The sequence below is a fragment of the Aulostomus chinensis genome, chromosome 8 (assembly GCF_037954235.1).
Source record: "Aulostomus chinensis isolate RoL2024-O1b breed Wild chromosome 8, RoL_Achi_v1.0, whole genome shotgun sequence".
Lineage (NCBI taxonomy): Eukaryota > Metazoa > Chordata > Actinopteri > Syngnathiformes > Aulostomidae > Aulostomus > Aulostomus chinensis.
The window spans coordinates 19,289,674-19,306,522 of record NC_141327.1 but is presented as its reverse complement, the minus strand read 5'-3'; the positions used below and the strand labels follow the sequence as shown (position 1 = coordinate 19,306,522).

The following is a 16,849-nucleotide window of genomic DNA, read 5'->3' as shown; positions in this document are numbered from 1 at the left end:
GCCTCTCTTGTTTACATTTTAATTCAGTATTTCTGTTTTTGGAGGGAGGATAAAGGTCCATATACAACACAACACAGGCAACTGTTGTGGTCTCTGACGCCTCAAATGGCAGCCGTCCAAGTGCACTGCTTTTGACAGGACTTGGATCATACTCTTCAAACCAGGAGCTCCTTAAAGACACTAGTGTCATTTTAAGACCTTAAAGAAATACTTCACCCAAAAAAAGTTTCTATGCCTCGCTGCATTGGTTCTCTGTGACTCCAGAATACAGAAAGAGCCAATCACAAGTATTTCACGTGAAGCTTAAGGCGACTGCTGCCCATCAACTTTCAAAAAGCATCGGTTTAAAAACTACCTAGTGCAGCTTCTGGAATAGTTCATGTTTCCTTTATCTAGTGAGGTCACAAAGTAATGATAAAGCAGGGGAAAAAATCCTTGAGTTCAAGAAATATGTTTGAGAACTCTAAAGGAAAATAAACTCTTTTTGGGCAAAGTGTCACTTTAACATTAGAGCAGCAAAAAAGTGATTGGAATCTCTGTTCTTGTGTGGCTCAAACTAAAAATTCAATCAGTGGTGCAATTAGAAGCCACATAAAAAACTGAAAATCTAGGACTGCAAAATTTGGAGCAGACCTGCCAAAATTAGTGCATTTCTTGGGCAGCAGGGTACCATTTGAAAAATCCCCCCCCCCCCCCCACACACACACACACACAAACAAACATTCACCCTCCACCCCAGGGCCAGCCTCCATCTCCCTCCCAGTTTGCTCCCACTCTCAGCACACAGTGAGGGGCTGCGGCTCACTTTCACGCCGCTGATTTTTCTTCAGCAGCTGAATGCGGTTGTGGCAATAGAATTTGATAGCTCGCCAGTCACGCTGGTTACTGACCAACAGGGGACACTGCTGCAGGCAGCGCTCACAGTCAGCCTTGGCGGGGACCCGAAGCTCAGTGATGTTTTGGGTCAGGTGCTCCTCAACTGCCGCACGCTCTGCCTCTGACCAGGGACGCTTCAGGACACCACGCTTCCCTGGGAGGGAGGGGGGAATGAATAGTGTAAACAGGTTGTAGGTTCTGTAACAGCTGTTCTCAACTGGCATCAAAGCCAAAGAAGATTTGGGTGACACTTTGATTACTGTCTGCAGCTTCCAAAGTTGTTGTTGATACAAGATATTAACTTAGAGAATACAGGGAAACAATCTGGTAATGTGTTTATAATAAGATATATTGAAGGGATGAACAAAGGTCTATCTATACACACACACATATTGTATATCCATCTATCAATAGATAGATATGCACACGTGCGCACACACACACACCCAACATTAGTTGCATTTCTACTGCTTGCTTTTCATTTCCCTCCTTAGTGTTCTTTGGGCCTAATTTATTCTTTGCTGCATGTATTTTCTTTGTGACTTTCCTGAAAGCCAAACACATCTGGGCTCACCTGAGCCTCTCCTTCGGTTCACAGGTGGCGGAGGTGGAGGGGGCGGAGGGAGTGGATGCATGTTTTTTATCTTCTTGGGTCGTCCCACTCGTCCGTTGTTCTTGCCCTTCCTGACATACAGCAGGGTGGGTGTAGGGGTTGGAGCAGGGGCAGGGGGGAGGACAGGGACAGGTGTGTCTGGCTTCTCCTTTACCTGTTCCCCTTCAGACTCCCCCTCTGAGTACGAGTCTGCAGAGTTTCCTGACATAACTTCAAAGGAGGAAAAGGTGTGGTAGCAGAAAGAGACATGGGACGGAAGAAAGAGCAGAACTTTAGTAGTAGTCCTCAAATGTGTCACATTCACACAAAAACATCCACATCAACCAAAACCTGGGGCTAATCCTTCTCCAGCAAGGGACAGTTTAGCCAAATAAAGAGTTGGACAACAGAAGCACACCAGTCACACTCATTCATTTAGTCATCCAGCCATCTTACCATCCAGTTCCAAGCAGATGTGGTTCAGGCTCATTCCTCTGAACAGCACTCCATCTCTCTCGCCACAAAGCACAACTCGGCCCACTCTGCCCATCAGGCCAGGGTCTTGGCCAATTCCAGCACAATTCTGTGTCACATGGTATTCCCTCTCTAGGAAATGCTCTAGCCTCTCCACAGCACTGCCCCCCAGCTGCCCAGGCTCCTCTCCCTCTCCCAGAAGTAACAGTTGGGTCAAGATTGCTACCTGGCGCCGAACCCTGGTCTGGGTTAGGGCTCGGGGATTGCGGGTACCGCTGGAGCGGGCCAGGCTGCGGAGAAGGTCAGTGCCTCGCAGTGGTGTAGCAGGGGAGTGGTAGGGCCTGGCGAAGACATAAGGATTGGCGGGGTCAACTCCCACATCTTGCCGTGTCTGCAGGAGAAGCTCCAGACAGGGTTCGCAGTGAGGGGGGAGAATGAGGGGCTGGATGCGTCCACGTTTTCCCTGGACCCCTACTCGAGGAAGGTGTGGAAGCACCAGGCGCTCAAAGGGGGACAGGGAAGCCTCCAGTGGGGTGAGAGCAGGGGGAGCACCAGGTGGGACAGGAACAGGGCACTGGGGAGTGACACGTGCTCGGTATTCTGCAATGGATAACTTGGATACCTCGCATTCACGTCGTCGGTTGTACAGGATTAGAAGCGCCAGGCTGGAGTGGCAGAGAAGTCGCCAGGCCTCTGCTGACTGCAGCTGCCGAGACAGAGACAAGAAGGCAGAGTGCTGCAGCCGCCGGAGGTATAGAACCAGAGATGATAAGGACGAAAGGAGGGGCAGCATGTGGTGACGCCCGGAACTACAGAAAGAAGAGAACAAGATCTCAGTATAGTTCACTCATTTGTTCTTCCCTTCAAATAACAAGTATCCAATTAGTGCCATGATTCCTGTTGTCCTTGTCCAGCAACAAAAAAACAACTCATTTTGAAAATCAAAAGCGTTTTTAGGGAGTACACAATCTTAGTGTTTCAGTTGGGTTCAAGGAAACAATCACACACACAGGTATATAGAGGTTTTGGGGTTATCTCTGATGTCCTTATAAATGTTTTATTGATGAAAATTAACAAAACAAGTAGTTTGAGGGTCAACTGAACAAATAAAAAAGGTAACTGATACATGTTAGACGCACATGATCTGATCACTCTGATGGCTGAAACATCAAGTTACCTCAGCATATCCTTCTCCTTATCCTCTGTTCCACTTTCATCTTCTACCTCCATCACTCCATTCTCCTCCTCATCCTCTTCTTCTTCCTCTTCATCATCCTCCTCTTTTTGTGGCTCAGTCTTTTTAGACAACAGATTGCTGAAGGACTGAGGGCACACCACATCTACATCATCCTCCTCCTTTGGCTTTTTTACCTCCACTACCTCAACATCTTCTTCATCTTCCTCCTCCTCTTCTTCCTGTCTTTCTTTCTTAAGCCTCCTCACACCCCCCTTCCGGGATGGAGGCACAGTCACAGGGGGCGGGCTCCTCTTTAAGACAGAAACTGGCACTGCGTTCTGTCCTCTCGGAGGGGTCATCACAAGTGGGGTGGGGCTTCTTCCAGAGAAGGTAGGGGATTGGCTGGCTGCTGTGAGAGAAGGAGGAGACATGGAAAGGTCCTGGATGCCACTCTGTGGAAGTTCTGAACTGCGGATCTGCATGGCTGTGAGTGACAACTTGGAGTGCTGCTGAGTATGGGCTGCAGCAGGGTTGGTACTCTGTGATTGCACACGGGGCATCTGTGTGTACCGCTCCACGAGGGCAGAGCACACATCCGGCTGGTGGGCATGGTGTTTGTCTAAATGGCGGCCCAAGGAGCGGAAGTGACGTCCACAGTATTCACAGGTCTGGCGCATGGAGTCTATGGACACTACTCCTTTGGGGGCATTTGTGTTGACGTTGCTTGTGCTGTTGGAGCCCAATGGAGCTGGTGCTTTGAACACAGGCTTAGTTGAAGAGGAGGAAGATGAGCAAGGAGGGGAGGACTGCGGTGGAGGGTGAGATGAAGGAAGGGGACGGCTGTGATGAGGCGCGCTGCTGGAGGAGGCTGGCGATGGATGCCCAGTTGGAGTCCGATGGGGGACCTTTTTCTTTGAAGGAGTGCCACGCCTTCTCTTGCGTCGACGTAGCGCGCGTCCCCGTGGGCTAGCATTGTCTTCATCTCCTGCATCTGAGTCACTGGCATCAGAGTGGGAGATTGGCGAGGAGGAGGGGGAGAGGGACCATGAGGGGGTGACATAGTCCTGATGCCGCTGATGCTGCTGTCGCTTCTGGGTGGTGAGGGAGAGGGGCTCCTCTTCCTGTAAGGCACAGAGAAGAAGCGAGCAAAGAAGTTACCAGATGCCTTTAAATTAAAACTGTGTACATTTGAGTTGTGTTAAATGTTTGGTGCATTCTATGTAAGTTTTTAGGCAACTTAATTTAAAAAAAAATCTTTGTATATAGTCTCTTGTTACTTCATCAAACTTGGATTTCATGACTGTCTTCCTGCATATGTGTTGTTTTAGCTAAGTTTCTCTCCAGAAGGCTCCCACCTGCTGGCATTATACTACAGTATACCCTGACACTGAAAATCGTTAATTAAGTGACATTACAACACATAATAAAACAATTATCCAGAACAGTGACGGGAGCACCTGTGGATAATGATAATGTTGCCTCCAACATCATGCCATTCACATCCATACAGGTGGCATCCTGCATTGACGATTTCATACAACAACCCGCTTGGCCATTTTGCACTGCATGAATTTTGGGCAATAACATTTTTCCACAGCAGAATTAGATAAAAAATCCCACATACTCTCTGAATTTTCATTCAATCATCATCACTATCCAGCACGTTTGAATGCAAAACCTTCTTGCTATGAGGCAACAGTGCTTACCACCGCACCACTGAGCCCGAATTTCTACATATTTAACACAAAATCCTCCCTCAATATTGATTTTGTCAGTGTCATAAGGTGTTAATAAGGCAATTCAGTAGATATCTATGTTTATTTAAATTAAGATTTGCTCAAACAAACAGATTAATGAAAGTTTTATTCATTAGTTGTGTGGACATGACTTTTTGTGTTTATCTGGATGTGATCATTGACAGTAGCACTGAGAGTGACCAGCTGGCCCATTCAGTTGAACAGATCGTTCACACTCATTCACAGTAGCACAGAGGTGGAAATGTTATGATTTGCTGGCTATCAGCTCAAATCAAAGTGTTTTGTGATTACTAGGCATTCAGCTGGATAAAGAGCCATTAATTACACCAGACAATACACTTAAGAGGTTTTAAACAGGTATTTCAGGACAGCTTCACTGTTTGTAGTTGGTGACTATGGAACAGCATTAGCTTCAAGCTAAATATCAATGAATGGCTCCTCAGTCTTCAAAAAGAAGTAACACAGTGAAAAGAAAACTTGCTTAAAGGATGATAAGCAGACTGCCGAAGATATAACAGACTGGTTACCTTGCACATTAACTCAGCAACTGTTGAACACAATGCAGTTTTCACTTAACACAATCATGAATCAAGTGATGTTCTGTCAGTCTGTGTGGTTTTATGGAACAGGTGCTTTTTACCTTTTTGATATTGTTGTTATTCTCGGTGTCTGAGTTACACTCGTGTTGTGCTGGGGACATGGAACCCCGGAAACCCTGAAGAACACAGAGCAGTCCTATTACAGCAGCCAACATCCATTCATTTTCCATTTTCTTCCTCTTATCCTATTAAGAGTCGCAGGGGGGGCTGGAGCCTATCCCAGCGGCTTTCGGGCGAGAGGTGGGGTCCACCCTGGACAAGTTGTCAGTCCATCACAGGGCCAACACATACAGGCAGACAACCATTCACACTCACAGCCACGCCTACGATAAATTTAGAGTATCAATCAGCCTCGTCCCTGCTTGATGTCTTTGGACTGTAGGAGGAAGCTAGAGTACCCAGAGAGAACCCACACAGGTACAGGGAGAACATGCAGACTCACACAGAAAGATCCCATGCCCGCGCCAGGACTTGAACCAAGAACCTTCTTGCTGTGAGGTGAAAGTGCTAACCACTGCACCACTGTGCTGCCCGCAGCCAACATCATGCTCATTAGCGTTTGCCATCACAATCAGTCTCAACTGTCACTCAGGGAGCAAGAAAGAGGATGGCAGAGGTTGATTAAGATTCCAAAGCTGCCCCTAAAAGGTTAAGAAAAGGAACTGAAACTAAGGTTATTACTCAAACTGTATTCCTAAATATGGTATAAATCAATCAAACAATAAAAAACTTGTCCCATCTTAGGCATTGTCAAATTTTGCGATATTGAAACACAGCTCTTTAAGAACTGTGAGCATCTGCAGCTGCTCTTAAACCTCTGATGTCAATATCTCAATTTGGTCAATTTAATTTCTCTAAATGGATCCTGGTATCATCATTTTGTTGAGTAAATTGATCCAAACTAATGAGATCCATTAACGGAACAGATGTCATGTAATAACCATGGTTACTGTTGCTAAAGCACCATAGGTAGGTACTGGAGCTCAGCCATCACCATGGTAACCCCATGCCTTAGCTTTGTGTGTATAGCATGAATGTGTGTATGTGTGTGTGTGTGTGTGTGTGTGTGTGTGTGTGTGTGTGTGTGTGTGTGTAGCTGATCAACAGTGTGTGAATACACATATGGTTGCCTATATGAAGTCATCAGGGACATGCACAGTGTTGACTGTATATTGATACGAGAGGACCACGTGTACAAGGACACAAGAAGAATTCTTTCAAGCAAGACCATTTTCTCATCATAACCTAATAAAAGTTAATTTTGGAAAGCAGAAAACAAATACGTTTTTTCATTTATTGGTTAAGGATAAAGGTTGGTCAGGTTAAAGTAAAAAGCAAGAGGAGCGCTCCTCGATAAAAATATGATGTCCTTATGGCTGAATTGTGATTTGGTCTACTGAGGCTACTGGCGGTGGGAAGACTGATGGCTCTTGAGTTTTGTTGTTACAACCAATTTCCTTCCTCAGTGACTGACTGCAAAATGGTGAGTCCAGTATGACGCCCTTACTGTTTAATTGTGTGCACTGTAAATGTCAGTTCGGGGGACTTGTAAGTTTAATGATGAAGCAACATTTGATATTAAAGGTTTTAAGAAGTGTGAAATGGGCGGTGTATTCTCATGCTTTTAAAAAGCTACTGACCAGGTTTTCTCCCCACTCTGTCAGGCTGTAGTCCACAGTGATCTCTTCCCCCTTGGTGATGTCTCGGATGGCAATGACGACCAATCGCACCTGGCTGCCACAGTGAACTTCTCGGATGCGACAGTTCGGGGACGGAGGGAAGGAACTTGCTGTTGGAGCGGGAGCTGAAGCTGTCAGAGCAGCTGGAGCAGTGGATGCAGGGGTCAGAGACGGGACTTGAGATGAGGCTGCTGTGGTCGGGGCAGGAGCCGGGACTGGTGTTGGGGTCGGAGCTGAAGAAGCAGCTGGAGCAGGTGTTGACGTTGTGCCAGAGTTGCATTTTGATCCATTGGAGACTTTGTCTTGAGCCTGCTCTGATGGGCCACTTCGAGGTAAAGGGAGTGGAGGATTGGGTGTATAATTTACTACCTTCATCAGACAATATTTTGGTGTATTTCTGTTCTGCTCCCATGGTGTTTAATTTCTTTCATGGTTGGACTACAAACATTCTAATGTATCTTTAAATACTGAAACAACTGGTCAGTTAAATCATGAGTACATTACAAACTGTCATTTATCAAGCAAAAAACAACATTCACACAAGTATTTACTGATTCCAGCTAAAATGGCAAGATATTCTCTTTAATTTGATGATGAAAAGAATAGAATAGGTTTCTGTATTGTTGGTGATGATTCACACTGGGACCTGGCAAAAATAGTGGTGTCTTTTTTTTCTAAATCAAAAGCTATAAAAGCAAATTACTTGGCAAATGAAAAAAATCATAATAATCATATTTGGAGTCATATTAAATCCATGTATGTTTTTACTTTGTTAGAGGGTATTAAAAATTCTCAGATTCTGTTTTTCTCTTGACTCCATGATTTAGCCAAGTATGTTAATGTCAGTTTTCAAATCAAGGCATATTAACAGAAGTGATAGAATTTTGATAATTATGCTCCCTCCTTGTATTTACATTCTTCTAGCCCCTGGGTTAATTTTTTTGCTGTGAGAATCCATGGCGGGTGAACAGGTGGAGAGCAAAATGAACCTCCACAAAAGAGCTTACATGCTAGAGCTTCAAGGCAGTATTTCTCAAATCTAGCCGTCCTGGGTTTTGTTGATTTTCCTCTCCTACAGTCAAGTCAACTGCACTCTTCTGACATCTCAGGTAAGAATCAGTCCTAGTTTATAGCTAAACTGAAAACCAACAGGCCTAAGTGAGTCCTGAGGACAAGGAATCAGAGATGCTGTGATCAGGGCTAAGATCAGCAGCCATCGCGTCTTTTATAAATATGAGGCTGATTATAAGTGCCTGTCTTTCAACCAGCCTGCAAGGACAGTTTAACAATTTAACCTGCACATAAACTTTGGACAACATATTGAAGATAATATGCTAAATTAAGTTATTGTGAAATGCACAACTGTACACTCACCAGTTAGGAGGAACAGGCTCTGTGTTGCTGGGAGTCCCGTCGGGTGTGTGACGTTTATTTTCTACAGCTTCCTTACGATCACCTGAAAGCACAGCATTCAGGATTACAGACAAGTATGCAGGGACACACACACACAGCCACACATGAACAGAGGTCATCACCCTTTTCTTCTAGACCACATCTGCAGCTGAACATACATAGAAACCAACACACACACACACACACACACACACACACACACACACACACACCTTTAGTTGTGACCCAACAAAAGTAGGTCACACTCAATAGCACATGCTCCACCTCCACAACAATCCCACAGACAGATGAACACGCACACTCCACGCAAACACGCATCAGTGGATGGCACCAAGAATATGGCTTATATTACGCACACGCACACACACATGCACATACTCCCACACATGCACACACACAAACACACACACTTACCTCCACTAAAGGTGTGGTCAGAGATATTCTCCTCTTCAGAGGGGGTAACAAATACTTTCACGGGAGTCCCTTTCCTTTTTCTTCCACAGCCGCGCCTGCCAGAGTACACATATACACATACACAAACACACACACATACACACAATTATCATTTAATCAATTGGCCTTCTGGCCAAACTTCCCATCAATCAGGCCAGAGATTGATCAATAAGCTGATGGCTACCTAACAGATCAATGCAAACTGCATTTAACTCTCTCACAGAAGCGCGGAACATACCAAAACACACACTGACAAATACGAAGTGATTATTTTAACTGCTCCTTACTGTGTATGATTGATGTACAAGTAATAGTTGTCAGCTCCACATCACTGATTGATCAAGAGGATATTGGTTCAGCCCAAGCCCCGCAATGAAAGGTTTTAACACTTTCAAAACTTTTTTTATCATTCCTTACCACATGTCAAGTTCGTAAGTTTAAGGTAGCTCAAGACAAGAGTGTACTTGAATATTCATTCAGATTACTGCCTAAGAAATAATCATTGATATTCCTCCTCCTAAAAGTAATTGAAAACAATACAATTTAAATTTGCCATGGTTATGATTGAAAAGATTGAGTAACAAAGACAAATATCTTAAAAGACATTTGCTTATAACTTTTGGCATTTTACATAGGCTTGACACACACACACACACACACACACACATTTCAGTGTCAGTGTCAGAAACCTACTGAGGTCCTACACAAATTAAATTTCAGCCATGTAGTACAGCCTGCTGGCCTGTTTCTTTAAATTAAAACCACACAGACTGCATTAAAAGAGTGGGCGTAGCTTCCAAGGCTGAAAAGAGAAGACAATGTGTAAGTACATTAAACCTGCATTGTTCTAAATAGCCAGCACCAGTGACACCACTGAAAGATTAATAGTATAGAAGTCTGTGAGAAAATGACTCAACCTCTAACTTGATTTATTACCTCACCAAACATTTACCTAATGTGTACATTATTTCAAAAGTTCTTTGATGCAGGCCAATGTTTCATAAATTAAGATCCCATTTTGAGTAAAATAAATAGTTAACCATCATATATGCCTGCTAGTATTTTTATGTCAAAAGGCTGTTGTAATCTATGTCTTGTGTATGCATTGCTGCATACCACATGCACTTCCTTGGAAATGGAACAGATATGGCTGGTCCATACTGCAATGAAATTTTCACCGATGATCCACAACCTCATTTCCACCCCAGGTTTTTTTGGTGTTACATTAATTTCAGTGAATGAAACAGTTGTAAAATGTCCAAAAGTATTTGTACGGTTTCAGCCATCATTTTTGGAGTACATAAAGAAACTCAAAACAGCAGTATAAATGCTAATTGCAGCATAACAGAGCCAGTCCTCGGCAGCACTATAAATGACCTGATCCCGTACGGCATCGGGCATCGGTTCTATTATCTATTATATATATATATATATATATATATATATATATATATATATATATATATATGCCAGCTCCACCCACCAATCAACTCCAATACCAGCATTTTGATTATTAAAAAATTGGTCCCCAAAACTGAGAACAACCTGCCAACCAAAAAGAGAGAGAGAGAGAAAAAGAGAGACATAGTGAGGGAGAGAACCAGCCAGTTGCAAAACCCATGGGAACCAAAACCAAAATCAAACACCACTGTTGTTATTTTTGTTATATTTTGTTTATTATCTTTTAGTTGCTATATTTTTTTAAATAATTGAGATTCCTGGTCTTTTTTTTCATTAGGTCTATGACTGGTTGCAGCGTGACAACCACTCCCGATATAAGATGGCATGTCATTAACACAAAACTGCAAATAAATATTATTTTTGCCATTCATACAGTTTGTGGGAGTCATTTTTCTGAATATGAAATAAAAATAAGCTAATAATGAGTTGTTTTTGTGTTAAAAAAAATTCTATGTGACAGCTTACCTCACCAAGTGTGACAACTTGCCTGCTCATTGAGTAACGCTCGCTATTTCAAACGTTTATAATACTAATAAGATTAAAAAATCAAATGAATGAAAATAATTTTTTTCATTTCATTTTGGGCTTGACATCTCTGTTTCTTATCACTTCTTATGTGTGCACATGACTGCAGTCTCATGTCCCTTCATGGGATTGGTGGAGCGTTTACTCATGCTAATTAGGATCAACTGGCACGTGCTTTCACATTACAGGGACAATGGGATTCTTCCTTATAAGAACACAGTTGCCAACAATTCTATGCTTAAAGTACACATCATCAATCTAAACTCATCTTAGGGCCTTTCTTGAGAACAAAGAAATTGTTGACTGAGACCAACTGACCACAGTCAGACCTTGAAATCTAATTTGTGTTAACACTTGGTGCTCTGACCCCTGGTTTAGCACTAAGGAGAGCTCCAACAGAGCCACCTGAGTGAGCCCAGAATGGTCAGGCAAGATTTTCTTCTTTGGACTAAATCTGAGCCAAAACTGCCATGCTCTGAAGAGCCAGACTGATCCTGCCTCTGACAATTCTGGACTAGTCTAGATCTCAATATTGTGTGCTCAGACTGTGCCTCTCCGTCACTATTTTTTCTACTTACGTAGCATTAGAGTCTCTTAAAACTAGGCCATAAGAAGATCGTGCTTTGGATTTTGAAGTGTTCATTACTGTCTGTATTAGTTTGTGTTGCACACATCCAAGTGATGGAAAAGGGAAAAACAGAAAAGGGAGAAAGGAAAGAAGAAAAGTGGATAGAAAAAATGCCAAGCACCAGAAAACAGAGGAAGAGGAAAAAGGGAGAAGAAAAGAGCAAGAGATGAAAAGCACAGTGAGAAGGGGAGTAGACAGAGGGAGAGATACTCATTCAGCACAGATATCAACCAGACCCACTGTCTTTGTATTGATCCACTCCACTCCCATCTGGACTCATGATACTCTGCACGTATGTGTGCATGTGCGTGCATGCGTGTGTGTGTGTGTGTGTGTGTGTGTGTGTGTGTGTGTGTTTCTATTCTTACATGAAGCAACCCTTGACAAATCACCAAAGCTATATGGACATTTTTACTTGTGAGGACATTTTTGGCTGGTCCTAACAACTGCAAAGGGCTGTGTGAAGGCCAAGACTTGGTTTTAGAGTCTGGCTTAGAATTAGGTTATTGTTAAGATTAGGGCCAGGCATTTACTTGTGATGGTTAAGGTTAGGGTAAGGGGCTAGGGAGTGCATTATATCAATGAAGGTCCTCACAAAAATAGAAATACGTGTGTGTGTGTGTGTGTGTGTGTGTGTGTGTGTGTGTGTGTGTGTGTGTGTGTGTTGAAGACAGGGCACGTGATGAGTGTGCGCCTGCATTTTGTGCTCACAAATTACACTAATTTTTCTATCTTGAGAAGCTTTTTTCTGCAAGTGACCAAACAAATATAAGCATGAGCAGATTAGAAAGACAAAAAGATAGTTTTACCAAGAAATAATGCTGCTTTAGGCATTTAAAAAAACTCAGTGTATATGAAAGTTGCTACCCAAGCTCCAATGTTGCAGACAAGTTTGTTCTGCGCAAGTATATGAACAATCTTTGAATCCACATTCAAATAAGTGGAAAATAAGCATTGTATGTAGGTGTGTAACAATACAATGATCTTATTCAATATATTGATTGAACAACTAATGATACCATCGACAAAATATATATCTGAATATTGATTCATATTGCAATCCATCATCTTATGTGCACCTTTATTTTAAATTTCCCATGGTATGGCACATCTGCTTTACCTTTTTCATAACACTGCAGTCAGTTTTATCTTCTTCAAAAATAGATTTCTTTTCATCCATCCATTTTCTACCACTTTTTCTGTTAAGAGTTGCGGGGATGGAGCCAATCCCAGCAGCCTTCGGGCAAGGGGCAGGTTCACCCTGGACGGGTCACCAGTCCATCACAGGGCCAACACATACAGACAGACAACCATTCACACTCACAGCCACACCTACAGTCAATTTAGAGTATCAATCAGCCTCATCCCCTCTAGATGTCTTTGGACTGTGGGAGGAAGCTGGAGTACCAAAGAGAACCCACACAGGCACATGGAGAACATGCAGACTCCACACAGAAAGACCCGTGCCCGAGCCGGGACTCGAACCCAGAACCTTCTTGCTGTGAAGCGACAGTGCTAACCACTGCACCACCATGCCACTGATTTCTTTTCATTTTATGTTCAAAATTTCTTCTTCATATTTTCAGAACTCAGGAATAAAATGAAGATTACATTCAGTTTTTTTTAGTTTATAAGAGAAATGCAATTGTCGATTGTGTTAATTGGCATATATTGTCTCATATCGATCTGAATCAAATCAAATGTGAATTGTAATAGAGGAAGACTTGGTGATATCAGCAAATATAGAATCACTACAACATTGTATCATGATAAAAAATTGTTATGTCCCTAATAAAATGTATTTCATACTCTTCAATGGTTCTACTGGAAGTTACATGTTCTTCAATCAAATTAAGAGTTTCCTTCATACTCGCCTGATTTACCGGAGGAACACTGCAGATAACCCTGCCATTTATCCATTATTTACATCAGCGATATCAGACTCTTCAACTGTGTGTTTAGTGCCACTTTCAAAGTTCCCCTCACTATTTGAAACAATATCAACCTCTGAGCTCGCTAGCTAGTACACACTAAACTTGCCATTTGTGCCATCCAGCATATAGTTGCAATCTACACACTGGAAATGGCATGTTTAGATGAAATTTGGATCCTGCAATAAGGCAGGCCAGTTCAATTCTTTCAGTGAAAAGCTACACAAAAAATATATATGTCCCCGATTAAATGTGGTTTGCCTCTGATGGTATTTTGCAAGGGTGTGGTCGCTGCATCCTGCCCATGATGATTATGATTGCCCGATGCCTGTGCTCATGAAACTGATGAACAAGATGTGCATTAACAATTACATCTATTTATTTCTTTGGGTTTATGCATTTTCATTCTCTTATAAAACTAAAGGATGTCACAGATATTAAGACTAATAACTTACTAAAACTTTATTTTTCATTCATATGTTTACAAAGTGTGGTTTTCTGTTTACCTGGGGACATGCATGATGATACACTGAAATATCAGTGTTCATCAGTGCTGTGGGAATGTATTTTTAAGTATGAATTGTTCTTTTACAGGTCCAAGAAACAGTAATTGATACTGGCATTGTATCATCCACTGATCTCCATGCTTTCTAAGTATGTGCATTAGCAACTAAAGAACCTGAACACTACACATAACAGCCCAACAACATAGATGAAATATTCTGTGGCACCCAGCAAAACTCAACACACCAGCATCACAATACAGTGCTATATTTCTTTCTGATTAAAATGTTGCACATCTATACAGTTTAAGAGATGCACACTCAAAAGGAAGTCTGGGTGAAACCTCCTTTTCAACAGAATATCCTTTCTTATGTTCATAAGCAATTGCATAAGATCATTAAGCTGACTTGGTATGACAGTTAGCTCTTTACCTTGGAAGCTTGATAAAATAATCTAATTCAAGATTTACATTATAGCGGTTTCTACAGCTTTAAAATACTCAAATAATCATACAAATCAAAAAAAAATTGTAACCTGTGCCATTTTCATGAACTGAGCAAATGGTGTCTGTGATTATGACCGTGAGATGCATTTGAAAGCTTCAGAAATAGCTGATAAGGCAAGACTCTACTTTGACCTGGTATTAACAAGAGTGGACATGTGGACAGGTGTGAAAACTCTGAGGATGCATTGAGATTTTCTGAATGCGATCACATCTGGAAGTGGTCAGGGCCACCTCCTTTTAGCACAGTGGGCATAAATGTGCCATGGATATATTTAAGCAGAAATACATCCTGATAAGTACGCCAACGGTAGTATGTTATTATAAAGTCTGATCAAGTGAAATGCCTGTAAGGGGGGTTGTAAGGAACACATCAGCACTTGTATTGTTGGGTTTTCTTTCTTCTACTTTTAATTTCTGAGAGATAAATTAAGCATGGGAAAAGTACGATGGCCACTCTGTTTACTCGCTATGTAGCTCGCCCATCAGCTGATCTCCCTCAGTCACTCTCTCCGCAGAAACAAATGATAAACCAGTCAAGTCATCCAAAACAAGACAGTACCTCCTCAAACAGAATTTAAAATGTCAATGAGACATAAATTGGTGTGTTGGTTGACAAAATCCACGGCAAAAAATAAACACGATATCATGGAAACCTTGTTCATCTCAGTACAATTTAAGCGACACACTCACCTGTGTTGCTTAATGAAGTCAAACTGATGTTGAGTTAAGACGATGAATGAAAACTGAAGTAATGTTGATGCTTATTTGTACATAGAATGGGGAAATGAGATCTGATCACAAATGGTCACAGGAGGCACATTTTAAAGCGAAGTGTGAACTGAGTCAGTCAGAGGTGTCCCCTCGTGATAAAATCACTTATGACGCATGCTAGGTGTACCAGCATATCCAGACTGCATCCAGATTGATTTAAGATGGCCTGGACAGCAAAACACTTGTGAAATCTGATTTCTGCCAATCAGATCCAAACTGCATTCAGGCTTGGTTTGAAATCTCATTCAGATCAGATTCACATTTGTCTCAGTCTGAACGCCAAAACAGAAAAGAAGTGTCATTTGCATCATTCGCAACTTGCTTGTCCATCCAAATTGGCTGCCTTAAGTTTGTGTGCGTAGACAGAATGGCAATGTCTGGTCAGACCAAATCTTATCTCCTCACTTGAAAATAACAGTATGGACACAGAAAAAAATCTGATTTTACATCAATCTGATTTAAGAAATAAATCAGATTTGCCTGCAGTCTGAATGAGGCCTTTAATGCCAGGTCTGAACAGGGCCTGCATTATTCTGTCACATCAAAATAAGAATTTTAGAGGACCATGTCAACTTTCCAGGCACTCAACTGATATGTTAACATTAAATGGTTAATTCAACACAGTTACTTCAACACAGTACTCCTGAAGCGCTAAGAAGGATGCATACAACAATGCTGCATCAGGTGTCCATGATAGATTTCTCACAGATAAGCTTTGCTTGCAGTCCTGTGCTCCACTAGATTCCAACAGATCAACTGTTTTTCCCAGAAAAACACATGTTTTAATCATCTCATATTTTGCAAAATTATTTCAGGGTCTTCAAGTGTATATCTGTTCAATGCTGTTTCAATGGGTTTCAGGGAACATTTTTTTTAACCAACTGTCTCACCTCCACTATCGGTGAGCTGACCCCTCAATCTCTCCCTCAATTTCTATCTCCATCTGTCTCTCTCTCTCTGGATTGATTCTGATTCTTTCTTGCACATTCTCCCTTCTTCACTCCAACTTAAACACACGCCACACACACACACACACACACACACACACACACACACAGCCCCCTCCCTCCAACCCACATGCATGCACAAATACACAAACAAGTCCGCACACAAGACCCACATGTGCATGAATGCGCGCACACACACACACACACACACACACAGCTTGGAGAGTCCACATGTGCGCGCGCGGACACACACACACACACACACATAGATACACACCCTTCCCCCTCTCTGGCCCACATGCATGCACAAACACACAGATACACCCAGGCACACAAACAGGCACACACACACACACACACACACACACACACACACACACACACACACACACACACCCCTCCCCTTTCAGGCTTACAGGCACGCAAACACACTCACACACACACACACACACACACACACACACACAAAGTACACACAAATATCCTCTCTCAAGCCAAGCTCACATGCATGCCCCCCACACACACATACACGAAAGCTCATACACACACACACACAC

General features: G+C 42.5%; 1 protein-coding gene across 1 annotated transcript in view; it reads right to left on the bottom strand.

Annotated features, from left to right (window-relative positions):
• Nucleotides 1-700: 700 nt before the first annotated feature.
• The window catches only part of LOC147257524 (uncharacterized), a 20,083-nt gene continuing 3,934 nt past the window's right edge, over nucleotides 701-16,849 (bottom strand). Inside the window, exons 2-9 of the mRNA XM_086211529.1 lie at nucleotides 8,982-9,076; nucleotides 8,529-8,610; nucleotides 7,116-7,479; nucleotides 5,517-5,591; nucleotides 3,120-4,240; nucleotides 1,925-2,751; nucleotides 1,451-1,699; nucleotides 701-1,030 (exon numbers count right to left, since the gene is read on the bottom strand). Coding sequence (XP_086067655.1) covers nucleotides 777-1,030; nucleotides 1,451-1,699; nucleotides 1,925-2,751; nucleotides 3,120-4,240; nucleotides 5,517-5,591; nucleotides 7,116-7,479; nucleotides 8,529-8,610; nucleotides 8,982-9,076 — 3,067 coding nt within the window. The 3' untranslated portion in view covers nucleotides 701-776. The remainder of the gene's footprint in view (nucleotides 1,031-1,450; nucleotides 1,700-1,924; nucleotides 2,752-3,119; nucleotides 4,241-5,516; nucleotides 5,592-7,115; nucleotides 7,480-8,528; nucleotides 8,611-8,981; nucleotides 9,077-16,849) is intronic.